The 15,965-nt window shown below is 44.5% G+C and overlaps 2 protein-coding genes across 5 annotated transcripts; one reads left to right on the forward strand and one right to left on the reverse strand.

The window, feature by feature from the left end:
• Nucleotides 1-9,688: 9,688 nt before the first annotated feature.
• LOC131214012 (mitochondrial protein C2orf69 homolog) lies at nucleotides 9,689-15,896 on the forward strand. Of its 4 annotated transcripts, XM_058208318.1 has the most exons (7): nucleotides 9,789-10,317; nucleotides 10,488-10,542; nucleotides 12,860-13,176; nucleotides 13,254-13,486; nucleotides 13,558-13,702; nucleotides 13,816-14,455; nucleotides 15,787-15,896. In XM_058208318.1, exons 3-7 carry the CDS (start codon nucleotides 12,907-12,909, stop codon nucleotides 15,846-15,848), a joined length of 1,350 nt encoding a protein of 449 aa, XP_058064301.1. In that variant the 5' UTR covers nucleotides 9,789-10,317; nucleotides 10,488-10,542; nucleotides 12,860-12,906; the 3' UTR covers nucleotides 15,849-15,896. The 4 variants fall into 4 exon arrangements, with proteins under 4 accessions (XP_058064300.1, XP_058064301.1, XP_058064297.1 ...); XM_058208314.1 differs by having other exon boundaries at nucleotides 13,816-15,883; XM_058208317.1 differs by lacking the exons at nucleotides 9,789-10,317; nucleotides 10,488-10,542 and adding an exon at nucleotides 9,689-9,766 and having other exon boundaries at nucleotides 13,816-15,883.
• Nucleotides 10,385-12,099, reverse strand: LOC131214013 (TWiK family of potassium channels protein 18). Its single transcript, XM_058208319.1, has one exon. The coding sequence runs from the start codon at nucleotides 11,960-11,962 to the stop codon at nucleotides 10,922-10,924; it is 1,041 nt and encodes a 346-aa protein (XP_058064302.1). The 5' UTR covers nucleotides 11,963-12,099; the 3' UTR covers nucleotides 10,385-10,921.
• Nucleotides 15,897-15,965: the final 69 nt, after the last annotated feature.

Genomic DNA, 15,965 nt, shown 5'->3' on the forward strand with positions numbered 1-15,965 from the left:
TCTCTCTCTCTCTCTCTCTCTCTCTCTCTCTCTCTCTCTATCTATCTCTTTCGCCCTCTCTTTCGCTCTCTCTCTCTCTCTCGCTCTGTCTTTCTCTTTCTCTTTCTCTATTTCTCTAACTCGTTTTGTGCCTATTTTATCCTCCTGTCTGTTCTTTTTATCTATTTATCGATACTTCACATCCCTTCACTAACTCTTTTGTGACTCTGTATTCTCTGAAACCTTCCGTTTTTCCTCTATTTCTCGCTCTCTCTCTCTCTCTCATTCTTTCTCTCTCTATCTCTCTATCTCTTTCTCTCTCTCTTATGAACTATTTTCAATTTTCTCCTTATATAAACATTTCTCTCTTACTTTTCTCTTTTGATCTATCTCTCTCTCTCTCTCTCTTTGTCGGTCTCTCTCACGTTAGGGTTCTGTCCATGCACAGAAGGATTGCGCTTTTTCGAACCCTTCGTATGCATTCTAAATTATCCACACAATGTGTTGTACTAACAGCCCGGTTATAATTTTGCGGAAATGGCAGTAAAGAGGAAGAGGCTGTATGAGTGATGAGAGAGAAGCAAAGGGACGGGGGTGCTTAAGCGACAAACTTTCTGTTCTGTTTTTATATTCAGTTTCATGTTGTTTGACCACTTTATGGCAAATCGAAGCACCACACCACAAAGCCCCTTCCGTTGCTGGGGGCTTCGTCCAAGTCCATCGTTCAGCTGTGCGCACTTGTTTCGCATTTACCAGCTTCTAGTTTTTCAAACTCCTCATTTTCACACACCAGCAACATCAGACAATGCGGAGTTAACATATATACACACACACACACACACACACACACACACACACATACTGACACACAAACAGTATAGGGTTTAGGCATCTCATCACTGCGTGGGGTACGTGTTTCGCAGGACACCACAAAACCCCATACCATACCCCAATTTGCCACGATATTACCCATTTCATTCTGTCCTTTGAAACTAGCCGCAATCACCCTCCTCCCGCCACCCTCGAACCCGCCCAGCAAACCCACTTTCACGTGAATCATAGGGTGCACTTTCCACGTGAATCATAGGGTAGTTCATAAGAGCGCATCAGTATTTCCTGTGTCACGCTACCTCAAAGTTGCTCCGCGGAGATTGATCTCTCCAGAAAGACGTGTTAGCCATGCGACGACTGGCGACGACACGCTTCCGGTTCTGAAGGAAACTTCACCAGTCCCACCCATCCATCGGGAGAGTGTGTTTAGCATTGACAAATGGGGGGTTCCAACGCCGTTCTCGCTCTACGGCGAAGTTGTTGGTCGCTACCCGGTGTGCGTCGGGCTTTTTGGAGGAGGCTTGTTGACTGACTCCACGAACTTTACGTTCCACCCACGATGTGGTCTGTCACACGCAACCTGTTGGTCAGATTTGTGATAGTGTTGCCAGACGCTCTTGCTCTGCTTCTACGATGTATGCTATGTTCTAAGAGTTGACGGCTATACAAAATGGACAAATCGAGCTGCGCTGATGCATATTATGAAGGCAAACTAAGTGAATGGGTCGACTTTCTCTCAGCATTCCCCTCACCTCCCACCCCCTCTGATTCTCTTTCTTGGCAATTTTGTGCAGGTGATCTCTAGTAGCCAACTTGTTGTCGGTGTGCCGTATTATGTCAGAGTTGTCAAAAAGCACTCGCTGCGTGTCACTAGCTGTGGCCACTGCCCGCAGTGTTGTCGGATGTCGCTCAGCTTCAGATCAAAGATCTCTTTCAACGGGGACGGATGCTTTGTCGGGAGGTCCGGCAAACGCTAACGACTTCTTCCGAGGTGCCATAAGACTGCGTGAGACGTACGTTACCTGTCAAGCGATACATTTGTGGCGACATAGTACACATCGACCTGAGATGTCGCTCATAGATTAATAAACGATAGCATTAACAAACCACCCTTCCTGCATCCCCAAACATTGCTTTTGGGGTTGGTTTTTGTTGTCGATGTGTTTTGTGTGATTGTTTTGCTTCGGAGCCGTACTGTCGAAACGCATCTTGAGCGCTGACAGCGAGCCTGACCACCCGTTCTCTACTCCTCCCGGAGGAGAGCGTAAGCCTACCTACCTCTGTACGCTCTTCTGCAATACAGCCAACGGGGTTTGGTTTTGGGGAGGTAGAAAGGAAAGGAAACACTACGGAACTTCTTATGGGGCTTGCATCCATCCCATACGTCAGCCACTAAGCCCACTGCTGATTGAGAGGGTCTCTCACGCTCCGAAGAGCTGCGGTGGCTCACACGGAGTTCAGGACGCGGTTTCAACTTCTTTGCGAACGGCTAACATTTGATTGCTCTAACTGGTTACCTTATGTAGGTCGAACAATACACATTAGCGGTATTTGCATGGTGGTCCTTTTTGCCGCTACGGTCGCTTCTTGTGGTTGAATATTTTAGGCTAACGTACGTGCGTAGGCGTAGAAACAGTGAGAGGCGGATTTCCCCGATGTAGAGTAGAGTAGATCCCCAATCGATCACAACTTTTATGTTCGTTGATTTCCGATCAATAACATTCTCCAAAAAAACAATCCTTCCGCGGTAAAAACGATAACCTAAAGCCATCCTAAAGTATATTTGGTACTGTGGTACGTGTAGAGGGTAGCCCTGCGGGAGCTCAAAACTGTTTAATAGTGTGCGCGGCGCTTCGGGCGGCGACTCCGATCGCCGCGTCAAACGCTTGGTCGACACACAACCATGTAAAATTCAAAACAACCTTGTAAATTTATGAGGAATCGACACCTGGCGCGCCACAGAGGAACGCCCTGGTAGTTCTCTGGCGCCGGGGTACGAAGCGATTCCCTCATCGACAAATATGAATCATCAAAGTTCTGTGAAATGATTATCTAACAAAAACAAAAAAACAGCACAAGTAACTGGGAAATTCGTTGATGCCAATAGTATGATAGTGCTAACAGTGGAAAAACCTCGCACAACGAATGTTAAAAGGGAACAAAACGTAAGACAAAACCAATATAAGTCTGAACAATGGATATAGTGTGTATAAAAGAGAGACAAAAAAAAGAAAACCACAAACAACTTGTATATATTCTTTACTCTGCCATACACTCCAAATCGAAGGTTATTTTTCGTATTTGTAGCACGATGCATGTAGCGTACGTTCTAATGCATGGTTCAATTCAATATAGAAAGGAAGAAGCAAGGCGACGGAGGGTAAAACGAAGAGTAAGAAAACATACGCTTTATTCACTAAACTACGTTGAGTAAAAATTCTTTAATTCTAGTGCTACTCTTCTTCTAGCTCTTCTAATAATCTGAAAATTTTAGATATCAAGCCCCCGAACGTGAACGTTCATCGCGAAACAATGTTACCATGGAACGTCAGACCGATGTTTTAAGTCTCCCAATATGTGCACCCCCGATTTGTCGATTATATAGCAAGCAAATGAGAAAAGTAGAACCGAGAGCGTATTGGATTCCATAACTGTATTGATAATTTTATTAGAATGTTTTTAAAATTTGAAAGCAAAACAACCAAGTCGGCAAGGAAGCAGCGTCTGTTTGGTTATGAACGACAAAAAAGTAAGAAAAACATACAGAGATAAAAACATTAGAAACCTCCCTGGCCCCAGATATACGGTTACGCTATGGTTTAGGAAACGACGATCATTTGTGTTGATGAGACCAGTAGTCCTATTATATGTCAACAAGCATCGTTCAACGAAGAAGAAAACTAATTTCCTACGAGCTGTAAATGAACCCTAAAAGAATAAAAGAATAAAACGTTAGAATTTTCTTAAATAAAACAAACCCAAACTAAACAAGCAAGCAAAACAAGCAACCAACACATGTGCGCTCGAAATGGCTCAAATATTTGAACATGTTTCTTAAAGGCATACCGTAACGTAATTGCGATTCCTAAATCTCATATTTACCGTGTTGTGAGAATAAACGAGCAGGCGACGAAAACACACAAATACACATTAAAATACGACCATACCACTAATGAATGAAAGAAAAAATATGAAAAATTGAGCGTGCATATTTTTTTATCTCATCATCTTTTTGCATCATAATAACCATTTAAGATGACTTTTAAATATATGAAGAAAAAACACACATATGACACGGCAATGATTTGATTCTATATTAATACTATCGAATAGATGTATACAATCAAACCAGTACGAAAAATCTAATAACTGTGTATTATAAGAACAAAACTTGATAAAGAACATGTAAAATAAATTATAAACGTTGCAACTATGGATCGCTATTGTTTGAAGAAATTTTATTATAATAGGTGAGCGATGTGTTTGAGAACAGAAAAGAAAAACAGTAATCATATAAGCATCACTAGAAATTTAAAACTTTGACATAGAATTTTTACAATGCAGCAAACAACTACGCACGAGCGCAGAGTACGCGAGCAAAAGCAAAGGCGACAGCGGCATCGGTTTGGTTTATATTACGAAACCATGCGCTTCGTTTTACCGGCAGGAGCAGGATGCGTAACTTCATCCGGTTGGCGTGTGGCTACACCGTATAATCCATCTATTGAAATGAAATAGTCAAACACATGACACACTCTCAAACATGATCATTCTCAAACATTCTTGCAGTCAGCTACTGGGTTCCTTAGATAATAAATAGCTTTTTTGGATATGTTCTTGGATTGGAAACGTGCATTGTTTTATATCATTCCTAGCCGGCAAAAAAGGTAAAACGCTAGAGTTGGGAAAAAAACATTGTGGCCATTCTTTCTACAGAAGGGAGGAGTTGTATAAATAAAACAAGTAATTTAAAAACACTAGTACACGGTTGGTTTTGTGTTGCTTGTTTGCGCTCAATGGGCAGTTCGCAGAAACCATCACAATAATTCCATCGTGGTATTGAAGCTTGTTTAGGTAAGTCAAATGGACGCTCGAAGTTCTAGACAGCACGAGCACTTCCTCACGGAGCATCATCTGTGCTATAAACAGTCCAGAGACACCTGGGAGCTCCAAGAAAGCGCGACAACCCGGCAAGATTGATGTATCCTTGGTGCTCCAGCATCGCGAAGAGTAATGGATTGATGATTCGATCGGTCCAGAGTTTTGGTCCAATGGTTTTCGGCAGCAATAACAACAGCGTAATAACAACAATAAATACGGCCCGGTCCGTTCTTCTAAGATTAACAAACAACAACAACAACAACGTCAACAGTGACATCTGCTTATCGTTACTGAAACAATTTGTTCATCGAATTCAAGGCACATATGATAGGAATTTCGCTCGTCGCTGTCACCGCAGCTGGCGTGGGTTCGAATCCCGGGATCGGTTGTCACTCAACCGGCCATCGTTTCGATTCCCGATACCGGAGTGTGACAAGGGGGGTTGGTGCGGGGCTAACAACCTCCCGCCCGTAAAAACGAACTGTTGCATACGGTTGTAACGCCAAATAAGAAGAAGAAGAAGATGATAGGAATTTATTTATACAGGGTGTCCAAACAAGCGTTCTTTTCCATTTGGTTATAAAACCGAAACGGCTGAATATTTTGCGATGCTTGAACCTTTACTTGCATTCTCTTGTTTTATGCTTAAATTGTATTTATGAAAAACGATTTCGGTCAAATGTTCTCCACGATTGGCTAGGCAGTAGCTCATTCGGTCGCCCTATTTTTGCGTACATTTTCCGATTGTATCGGGTCCTATTTTGGCAATAGCAACATGAATTGGGGTCTTGCGGTTGTCAATAGATGCTGGTTTGTTCGCATAACATAATTATCGATTGTGGCTGTCGCTGTATGGCACGTAGCGCCGTCCTGTTGAAACCATATGCCGTCCAAGTTTTCAGCTTCAATTTTGCCAAAAAACCAATCAGCCAAAATCTGCACCAAACAGTCACTCGTTGTGAATGCATTGGCTTCGCTTGCACGATATGTGGGTTTTCCGAACCACAACACTGATTATTAACATAGCCAGCGAAGTGGAAATGAGCATCAATGAAATGTGCTTTTGACGAGTGAGTTGACGACCTACCACTTTGGAAATAAATTTTTCATATTTCCCTATTTTCAACCGCACCCGAAAACAAACCAAACCGATGCATCGTAGTCGGATGATCTTAGGACTAGCCGCGACTACTTAGGGAGGGCTACTTAGGGAGATCCTACGGGACGGGACTTTTTGTTTCTTAAAAGAAAACTACTGCGTGTACCCACATCGCTCAATAAGTTCGCAGGATGACATATAGATGGCGAAACAAATACAGAATCCTTATGATTTTTAGACAGTACCAACCTTCAAACGATATCTGTCAAAGTTTCATGACATTCGGACTATTATTTACCAAGTTACAGTGTGAACAATTCAATCAACTTTTGTAAATTGAAAAAAATGGAAAAATCAGAATTTCGTGTGCTCATTAAGCATTGCTTTGTGATGGGAAAAAATGCCGTGCAAACTAAACAGTGGCTTGACAAATGTTATTCGGACTCTGCTCCATCGAGGCAAATGGTTGAGAAGTGGTTTGGTGACTTTAAACGTGGTCGTACGAACACCGATGATGCTGAACGTTCCGGTTGCCCAAATTCGGCAGTTACTGAAGAAAACATACAAAAAGTGCACAAAATCGTCTTATCCGACCGCAAATTGAAATTGAAGGAGATTGCTGAGGCCGTAAAGATATCAGAAGGCAATGTGTTTACCATTTTGCATGAACATTTGGGTATGCGGAAGCTTTGTTCGAAATGGGTGCCGCGTTTGCTAACACCGGACCAAAAACAACAACGAATCGATGATTCTGAGGCATGTTTGGCCCTATTTAACCGTGATAAAAAGGATTTCTTTCATCGCTACGTCACAATGGGTGAAACATGGATCTACCACTTCACTCCTGGGTCAAATCGGCAGTTGGCTGAGTGGACACCAGCCGGTGAAAGCCGCCCAAAGCGCCCAAAGACTCAAACTTCTGCTGGCAAGGTTATGGCCTTCGTATTCTGGGATAGTCATGGTATATTGTTCATAGACTATCTTGAGAAAGGTAAAACAATCAACAGCGAATATTACATGGCATTGTTGGAACGATTGAAGGCTGAAATCGACGCAAAACGACCGCACATGAAGAAGAAAAAAATTCTCTTTCATCAAGACAATGCACCGTGTCACAAGTCAATGAAAACGATGGTGAAAATGAATAAATTGCACTTCGAATTGTTGCCCCATCAACCATACACGCCAGATTTGGCCCCCAGCGATTATTGGCTGTTCTCGGATCTCAAAAGGATGCTCCAGGGAAAGAGATTTGGATCGAATGAGGAGGTCATCGCCGAAACTGAGGCATATTTTGAAGGGAAAGATAAATCGTTCTACAAACATGGTATCGAAAAGTTAGAGAAGCGTTGGACTGACTGTATCGCCTTAAAAGGAGACTATGTTGATGAATAAATACAAATTATATCAAAATATTGTTGTTTTATACGCTATCCTACGGACTTATTGAGCGATGTGTTAGGGTATTTTATTAAATTTTTCCCATTATCTAAATTTTAGACAATTTAGTTTTCCTTTTGGAATTTCTTCATTTTGACCATTCTACAAATTGACGGGATGAGACCGAGTCCTCTACCGCACCGCAAAAGTAACGGCATGTTGCGCTGGCATCGTACAAATAGGCATTGTTCTGAAACAATATACGACAGATCATTCCAATCGATACGATAACGTACGATGGCGTAGGCACTGACATACCTTACATTTTTGTTCCATATCTTGCCAACATTTATATATTGTAGCGTAGTGTAGTTTTGTAAACCTTTTAATCTATCTATCTATCTATATATAAAAATGGATGTTTGTTTGTCTGTACCGCTTTTTTTTCCAAAACCACTGAACCAATCCGCTTGAAATTTTGCACAGCGTAGTTTTGTGGCACCGGATTGTGAATAGGAAAGTTTGACCCTCCCACACCTCCGGGAAGGGGTTGCTCCCATACAAACGTAACGTAACGTAACGTCCCATAAGTAACGTCTCATATGTACCGTCCCATTCCAACGTTTTCGAACAAATCGAACCAAATTCGGTAGGCGGGGGTTTTAGGGGTAGGGAAATGTTCTGGTGAATGTTTGAAACCCCTTTCCTCATTACAAAGGAGAACCTCCATGCAAAATCTAAGCTTATTTCAGGTAAACTCGGATAGTTTTCAAGCAATTTGAGCCAAATTGGGCTGATGCGAGTTTTTACGTGTATTTCACGGGAAGCGTGCAGGGAAGCCGATCGTGTACGTCACCGGGAATCGCGATTTTCTGTAAAGGATGAATAACGAGAAATGAAAAGGGAAGCCGATCGTCCGAAACGGAGGAATAACTGGAGGCGGAAAGGGAACCATTTCGGACGTCATCTGGAAGTCCAATCCTCTGAAACGTCGGGTAGTCGAGAAATGAGAATGAAATGAGGCGTGGCGAAGCTCGCCAGGACCTGCTAGTCTCTTAATAATAAACCCCAACACGGCTGCCGAAACGGTTTCAAATCCGTTCGAAGAAGCATTAAAGGTAAAGTACGGTCATTTGCATTCTAGAGGTCGCCACAATCACATTTCAGAGTCGCCCGCGCCCTCTGTTAAAGATCGTTGGTACTAATCGGTCGCACTGCAGTTTTGTTTCTTGCAATTTCGCAAGATGCTCGCATGCATTTGTGATTTTATTTTCGTTGATTTTGAAGTATCTACAATTTTTGTACAATTTAGCGGCGGCATTTGTTTGGTGTTGCTAAAAGTCGCTAACTGGGGGGCTACATGAGGTGTGAAAACTACCGTAAAATTAATTTGTAATGTCAAATCGTTTACGCTTCGTGTGGTAGAAAAATATAAAAACGAAATGTCAAACGTGTTTACGTTCGTGTTTTTGTTACGAGAAAATAGAAATAGAAGAGAAATAAATTGATTTCTACATATTTTTTTTGTTTTTTTTTTATTTTGTTGTTTTACCAGCAAATAAGAAGTCAAATTATCCTCTGTTTGTAAGCAAAGCGTATGCAAAAAGTATTTACGCTTGGGTTTACGCCTCGGCCGACCCGTAAACGTTTTGACAGCGGCGCAGCAGTTTGGCATTAAACTGTAATGCCACAAACATTACGTTACGCCTCATGTAGCCCACCAGTAAGAGCACAATATAGTAGAAATCCGTTGTTGTCTTGAATTATCAATTAAATTGATGCGCAGAATGATTGATACATTAAATACGTTCTGCATATTTAATGTATCAATTTGTCTTTGGCAGTTATTGCGCGTTCGTGCAAGTAATTTTTAGGATAACATCGGTTTTAAAGGCAATCGGTGTGTGCGTTGTTCAGCTTGTTTGTGGGAACACAAAGCAGCTCCTTGCGAGACAGCAGCCTTGCCTGTACACACCTTGGTTTTAACACATCGCACAGAAAACAATGTAAATTTGTTTTATGTAATTATTAATGCTGCGATTCGTGTTGTGGTGCTCGTAGAAAAAATCGTGCTCTGTAGAAAAATAATTATGTCGAACGATCGAAAGAACGTAAGTAGAGAACGCCATTATTGACCGATTCCCGAACACGCGTCGCAAAAGTGTACCGTGTATACCGAACCATGCTCGGTGCGTTCTGTATGGACCTTGGTCGAAAATGTTTGACTTAAGCATTTTCAACGATTCCGGCAACACTGCGTCGAAGTGTACACAAGCCGAAAGGCGAAGAAGGATAAAACATAACAGAACGCGTTCAGTGCAACTCAGCTTGAGTGTTTTTGGGTTTTCGCTAGGTTCCGGACCGTCGGGCGAGTCGGTGAGTGTTTGGTGCGGGAAAAGTAAAGGCGGCAAAGTAAAGTAAATTCGTGGGTGGCAAACTGTTGTCTGAATTCGAGGAAGCAGCACGTTGCTCTTTGTGCTCGGTGCTAATTCCAGGAATGAAGCCGTAACTAACGTTTGGTATAATTCGCATCGGCCAAACAGGCCCAACAGAAAAAGAAAAAGAAAATTGGCGTGGGTTCAATGCTTTATGATAATACACAACGCTCTTAAACGATCGTCGAGCAGCGCTGTCTCAAAGACGTTCCGTGATAAAGTTCCATTCAGTATCCGCCCGCGGAAGTGCTCGTCCGGTAAATTCTGGTGTTGAATTTCGCAAATCGCAGACAGCTCCCGAGCATCGAACATCGAGCTTCGAGCAAGCTCGTTCGGGGAGCACAGTTGAAACTTGTTCAATCAGTTTCGAAGCTCTTTGTCATCGGCTGGGCCTCTCATAGAGAAGTGCGCCAAATTGTTTCAGTCTCAATCTGTGCTCCTAGTGGTCGGTGCTGCCGTCTTCCTTTGTGACAACATCGGCCAAATTGAGCGGTAAGCATACGTTTATCCGGTACCTTGCTTTATCTCAATGCGCGCCATCACGCAGTGTGTTCACGTTGTTCGCAGCATGCTGCTCCAGTAGTTTATTCAGTTTTTTGCTTGATTCCTATACTTTTAAAACCTAAGATATGCAACTACTAATGATCTGATTAATATTTTAGAAACTAACTTACTCAGGATGGACTGAGCCAGACCCGTGCAAAGTATTTACAATATGTGAGTAACCTTTTCATTTTCGGCCATTTTGAGTGCGGACAGCTTCTGTTCCGGAGCATAACAGTCACTTCGTGAATCATAATCATCATCGGCTCCGGGTGGCTTCCAGCGCTCGATCGGTTTGAGTTAAGCGACGATCAACTCTTGAGGTTTGTTGAGAGCAGTCCTTTCTGCTTAACGAATATTAACTGATAATTGTAGATACTAATCGCGGGCGCGCGCGCGCGCATGTGTGTGAAAGTGTGGGGGTGAGTGAGAAGAAAGAGCGTAATGGTTCAGCCCACCGGAAGCACGGCCTTGGGCTGACTGGAATTGGTAGCTAAACTGTGGGGGGATGAACGCTTTTGTTTACCGTCGTCTTTTGTGCCGGATTCAGGGGCTAATTGTAGTACTGTGAGTCCTTCGTGCCGCAGCATTTTGCAAACTTTGCGCTCAGATCCTCCAGGCAGAGACGCGTGTCCTCCTTGATCTCTTGCATTTTGATGCGCACCTCCTCCCGCATTAGAATGTAGCACATTGCCACCAGTCCCATCCCGAGCAGCATGTAGACGAAATTGATGACCAGCTTTGTCGGTTTACCGCTTTGCGAGTCGAGTATGTTTGCACCCGGCACTAGATCACCGATACCGATTTTGCACAGGCTCGTCACGCAGAAGTAGGCCGAATCGAGGTAGGTCCACTTCTCCCACTCGGCGAACATGATTGTGCCGGTTGCGATGTAGATGGTGATGACCCACAGGCAGGCAGTGGTGGGAACGATGATGCGCTTGCGGGGAGACAAACCGAGCCCATCTTCTATGGCTAGCTCGTCATCGCTCCGATGGCTACACTCGTGGAACCACGTGTACAGCCACTTGAACGTGGACGCCAGCACCTTACCCATGTTCATAAAGTACAGTATGTAGAGCGGGATACCGAAAGTGGCATATATGACCGTGGCGCCTTTGCCCCACGCCGTCCGCGGCACCATGTTGCCGTAGCCGATCATGGTAAACACCGCCAGGCAGAACATCAGAGCGGCCGGAAAGTTCCACACCTCTTCTGGCGAGCGGCCGTCATAGCCACGCCGGATCGCCTCGGCAAAGTCGTCCTGGTAGCGCTTCAGCACCAGGTTAGCCTCGTAATGCCACATGGAGCTGTTGAACAGGTTCAGCTGTTCCGTCACATCCCACAGCTCGGCCGCGCAGTTGCGACGCAGCGTTATAACGTGCTCTATCAGCGGGTTCGGTTCTTGCGTTTCGATCGACATGAAGCTGGCTGCCCCGACCAGCGCGTATGCAACGATGAGGCCACCAACGCCAACCTGCGTACACATGAAGGCGACGAACTTCCGGCAGCAGTCCTTAACCTTTTCCCGCGGGTCACTGATCGTCGTAGACGATGAACCGCGGCTCCTCACTGACGATCGCTGCCGTATCATGACTGATGAAAACGCACTAATCCCGTGCGCACGCCACAGAAGTCACACAGCAACGAAGCAGAAGTCCCGTTCTCGGATTGTTCTGTGCGAACACAAAGAAAAATCGCAGCAGAGCAGGCCAGGCAGACAGACGGCCCAGGAAGAAGGATATCTGGGATCCTTTTGCTAGTAGCGCGCCCAATTCACGGCGATGGCTGACCGATTTCTTCTAATACACTGCAGTGCACTGCCCGTGGCCCTGGTTGAGAAACCAGCTCGAGCGCAGCATACACACGCACACTTGGTTGCTGGTGTTTGCTTTCGAGGCGTGATCGCATAGTCCACCCTACTGCGTGCTTGTGCGCTTATATTTTGAAGATCTCTCGTCTGTATGCGATGTAAATTTAGACACAAACAAAAACTAATTTTAAATTTTCGAGCATACCATTTCGTTGCAGGGGGGGGGGGGGGGGGGGGGGGGAGTAGTACGAGCACCCATCCCGCTCTTCCAGAGACATCAGCCATCGTATTCTGGTCGGTCCTTCTCTCGTCGGGAAGCTCGGTGGCATGCTCTTAGCGCTGCTGTATGCAGCCTGTGTCCGGTCGGGGTTGGAAGCACAAAATGGAAATTCGGCTCTACACACGCTTCGTGCTGCAGCGATGGCATTTTCCAAGCCACTCGTAGTGTACGGTTTTCTGGTATCTTTCGTCACGACGGGCGTGTGTCCGTCTACATGCAGTCGTCAATACCGAAATATTACAACAGTTTTGTAGTAATAGTAGAACCTGACGTACATTACGTTGATAGTTGGCAGTCCCTAGCGAGTAGACTCGCGCAGGTGACACTTACTCGCAGCATGCCACGCGATCTTTATCGTTCTCAGTATGGTTTTTCTATCTTCTTTCTCACAATCACAGCTGCATTGAATTGATGAATCTAGCCTGCTGATAAACCACGCTCAACCATGAGTAACGCACGTTGCAACGAAGCAGTGGCATCGACGACGGCCACGACGTCGATCACAACCAAGACGGTTGAAACCGAACCCAGTGCGTCAGTTGCACACTTTACACCACCCATACCGACCCTCAGCACTGCAATTCCGTGCCGGATTAATGGTTTAAAGGGGTATCAGAACCGCACCAATAATATTATCTACTGTCCACCACTGACACGGCCTGTCTCGCACAAGGAAAAATGCACTGCAGTCATCTACTTCGGGGGCGACGTGCAGGTACAGGATTGTGGTGGAATAGGTGACACTGGCTACCAGCCCGTACTGCTAATGTAAGCAAATTTCACTTTCGACAGGACGTCCCGGAGAAGATGGAATCGAATCGGGACAACAAGAACTACATTATGTGGAACTTGGAGAATACTGCCACGCTGCTGCGCGAAGGTTTCCCCCGGTCGCATATCATTGTCGTGCGTCCCATGCGCATGGAGTACAGCACATTCAGCTGCTTCGACAATTTCGTGCGTGGCAACAACGCCGGCATCCCGGACCACACACCAATGCACTACTCCCTGCAACACCTGGAAGAGTAAGCACAGGGTCGCCCGTAACGCGGGTTACAGAGTTTTGCATCGCATAACCGCACCTTTCTCGTTTCAGGCTCCTCGTCAGCTTGACAAAGAAGCTGACCAAACCGGTGCTTGACCATGAGATGCTTCAAAAGCTGATTTTTGCATCAGAAAATACCCTACCGCTCAAACCAGATGCAGGGAAACTGAAGCGCTGCAATGCGTCGCTTTCAGAGGTAATTATTGAACTAAACGAAGGGTGATTGCCCTTGCTGCCAAAGTATCGTGCATTGTTCTCGCATTTGCGTTTCTCTCTCTCTCTCTCTGTCTGTCTTCTCTTCCTCTAAAGGCGGATTTTCTTCCAAATACCGACTTTTACGAGACGCCCCAAGCCCAAGCTGACATTAAGGAGCTGTTGTGGTGGCGAGAAAACTTGAATCTAGAAACAGCCACTCTCAAATTGGTCGGTTTCAGCAAAGGATGCGTAGTGCTGAATCAGTTCATCTACGAGTTTCACTACTACAAAACGCTCACCCCGGACGACAGCACCATGATGCGTCTAGTTTCGCGCATCTCCGACATGTACTGGCTGGACGGTGGCCATAGCGGTGGCAAAAACACCTGGATAACCTCGCGTAGCTTGCTCGAAACGCTCTCCCGGCTGTCCATCAATATCCATGCGCACGTCACCCCATATCAAATACAGGACGAACACCGACCGTGGATCCGAAAGGAAGAGAAAACTTTCAGCGAAATGCTGACGCAACTGGGGGCTGCTTATCATCGGAGCGTGTACATGAGCGAGGCCAACTCCACCAACCTGTACACGCATTTCGACGTGCTGACCAGATTTCGAATGCATCAGATCAGCGTTTTCAGCCTCCAAATGAACCAATTGTTGGCCGGCAACAACCAGCAATCGTTGTCCCCTGCCGTCCACCGGGCCATCGAGGAGAACAACCAATTGGATTATGTTGGGGTCATGCTAGGTAAGGAACCGATGATGTCGGACCCGGAAAGCAACGAACAAGCGCCGTTGCCCGACTCTTCCTCGAACATTGAGGAGTCAGGCGACGGCCAGGATAACTGACAATCGGAACTTGATTGCATTAATTTAATTTCGGTATTTGTGTAAAGAGCAGCAATAACTTACTGACTTCCCCTTCCCACCCTTCCCATTTTCTCAACTATAACATACATTATTCAAGCAAATCACGATAGACAGGTCTGATTTTACACCCAATGGCCATGAATTCCCTCAAACAGCAGCAGTCTTACGTAGTTTTGTAAAATTGAACATTTTAGCATTGATTATTAACGTACGCTTACCCTCTAACTAACCTTTACAGCAGTAAGTTGGTGACTTCTCCTATGCCAGGTCATTTGCATTCTTAGTGCTTTTCGCTTTTCCTCATGCTAAAACAGTCACGCATGCGAAGCATAGACCTATTAAGATTTATAGCAGTTCGCTCTCTCGCTACCACCAGTGTTTGGTATCCAGTCAGCAACCAGTATTAGTGAATGGTGAAGTGTGCTCGTTTATAATGTCCTTGAAAGACGATAATTTTAATATTTTAACATAGTTTTATTGGTTAGTATAGTATAGTTAAGCAGGCGCACTTACCTACCGGTACGGTGGTGTAGTTCACATCAGTACATCGAAATCAGGGACTCTTTGTGTTGCATTTTAAAAAGGAACAGACTATTTTTGCCAGAAGTTCTTCTACTAGGTATATTTTCTTTGTTTTGATAACTCGCAATTTGTGCGTAGATCGTACTTGCTGCGCCCACGAATAAGTTTTAATGCAAGAAGAGTTAGTTTGAGCTCATTAGTAATAGTTCATTAACGTGAATGCGCGTGAACTTTAAGTTAGTGAAAATGTGTCCTCTGTCCGTTCTTTAATGATAAAATAATGCTTTAATTAGGTTCGCTTGCTTTTCAGACTAACATTAATTTTTGGATGCAAATATTGTGAAACGAAATTGAGTTTTAACTATTTAGAAAGTTGTTGCTGGACGATGTAATTCTTATTTTACTACTATTTAAGATTTTTTAAGGTATCATTTATCATAAGCGACATAGTGTTTACACAAAATAGGTGCAATACCAGGTGGGATAATTGTGGTTGGTCGAGCGAGTGTTTTTTTTTAAATCTTTTAGATGAGCACACTATGGTTTTGCCATTCACAAAGCGTGAATCCCTGAATTTTGCGGGCCGAAATAGTAGGATATAAGAAATAAGGAATAAGTGATGCAAAAAACAAGAACGCAGCAATTTTTACAACTGAATTAATTCTATAATTCTACAATTCCACACAGCCCGTCGTCGAGACCGCATCCCCCTTTTGCGGAGGTCCCGCAAAACACGGAAACGCTGCTGATGTGACGGAGTAGCAGCTTTTGTCTCTTGTTCCAGCGTTTGGAGTAGAGGAGACACGTTTGATTTTGAAACGAAATTTGTTCAATTTTAATTGTCCCATGCTTTGCTTCAATTTACA

This window comes from Anopheles bellator, chromosome X (genome assembly GCF_943735745.2).
Source record: "Anopheles bellator chromosome X, idAnoBellAS_SP24_06.2, whole genome shotgun sequence".
In the NCBI taxonomy this organism is placed as follows: domain Eukaryota; kingdom Metazoa; phylum Arthropoda; class Insecta; order Diptera; family Culicidae; genus Anopheles; species Anopheles bellator.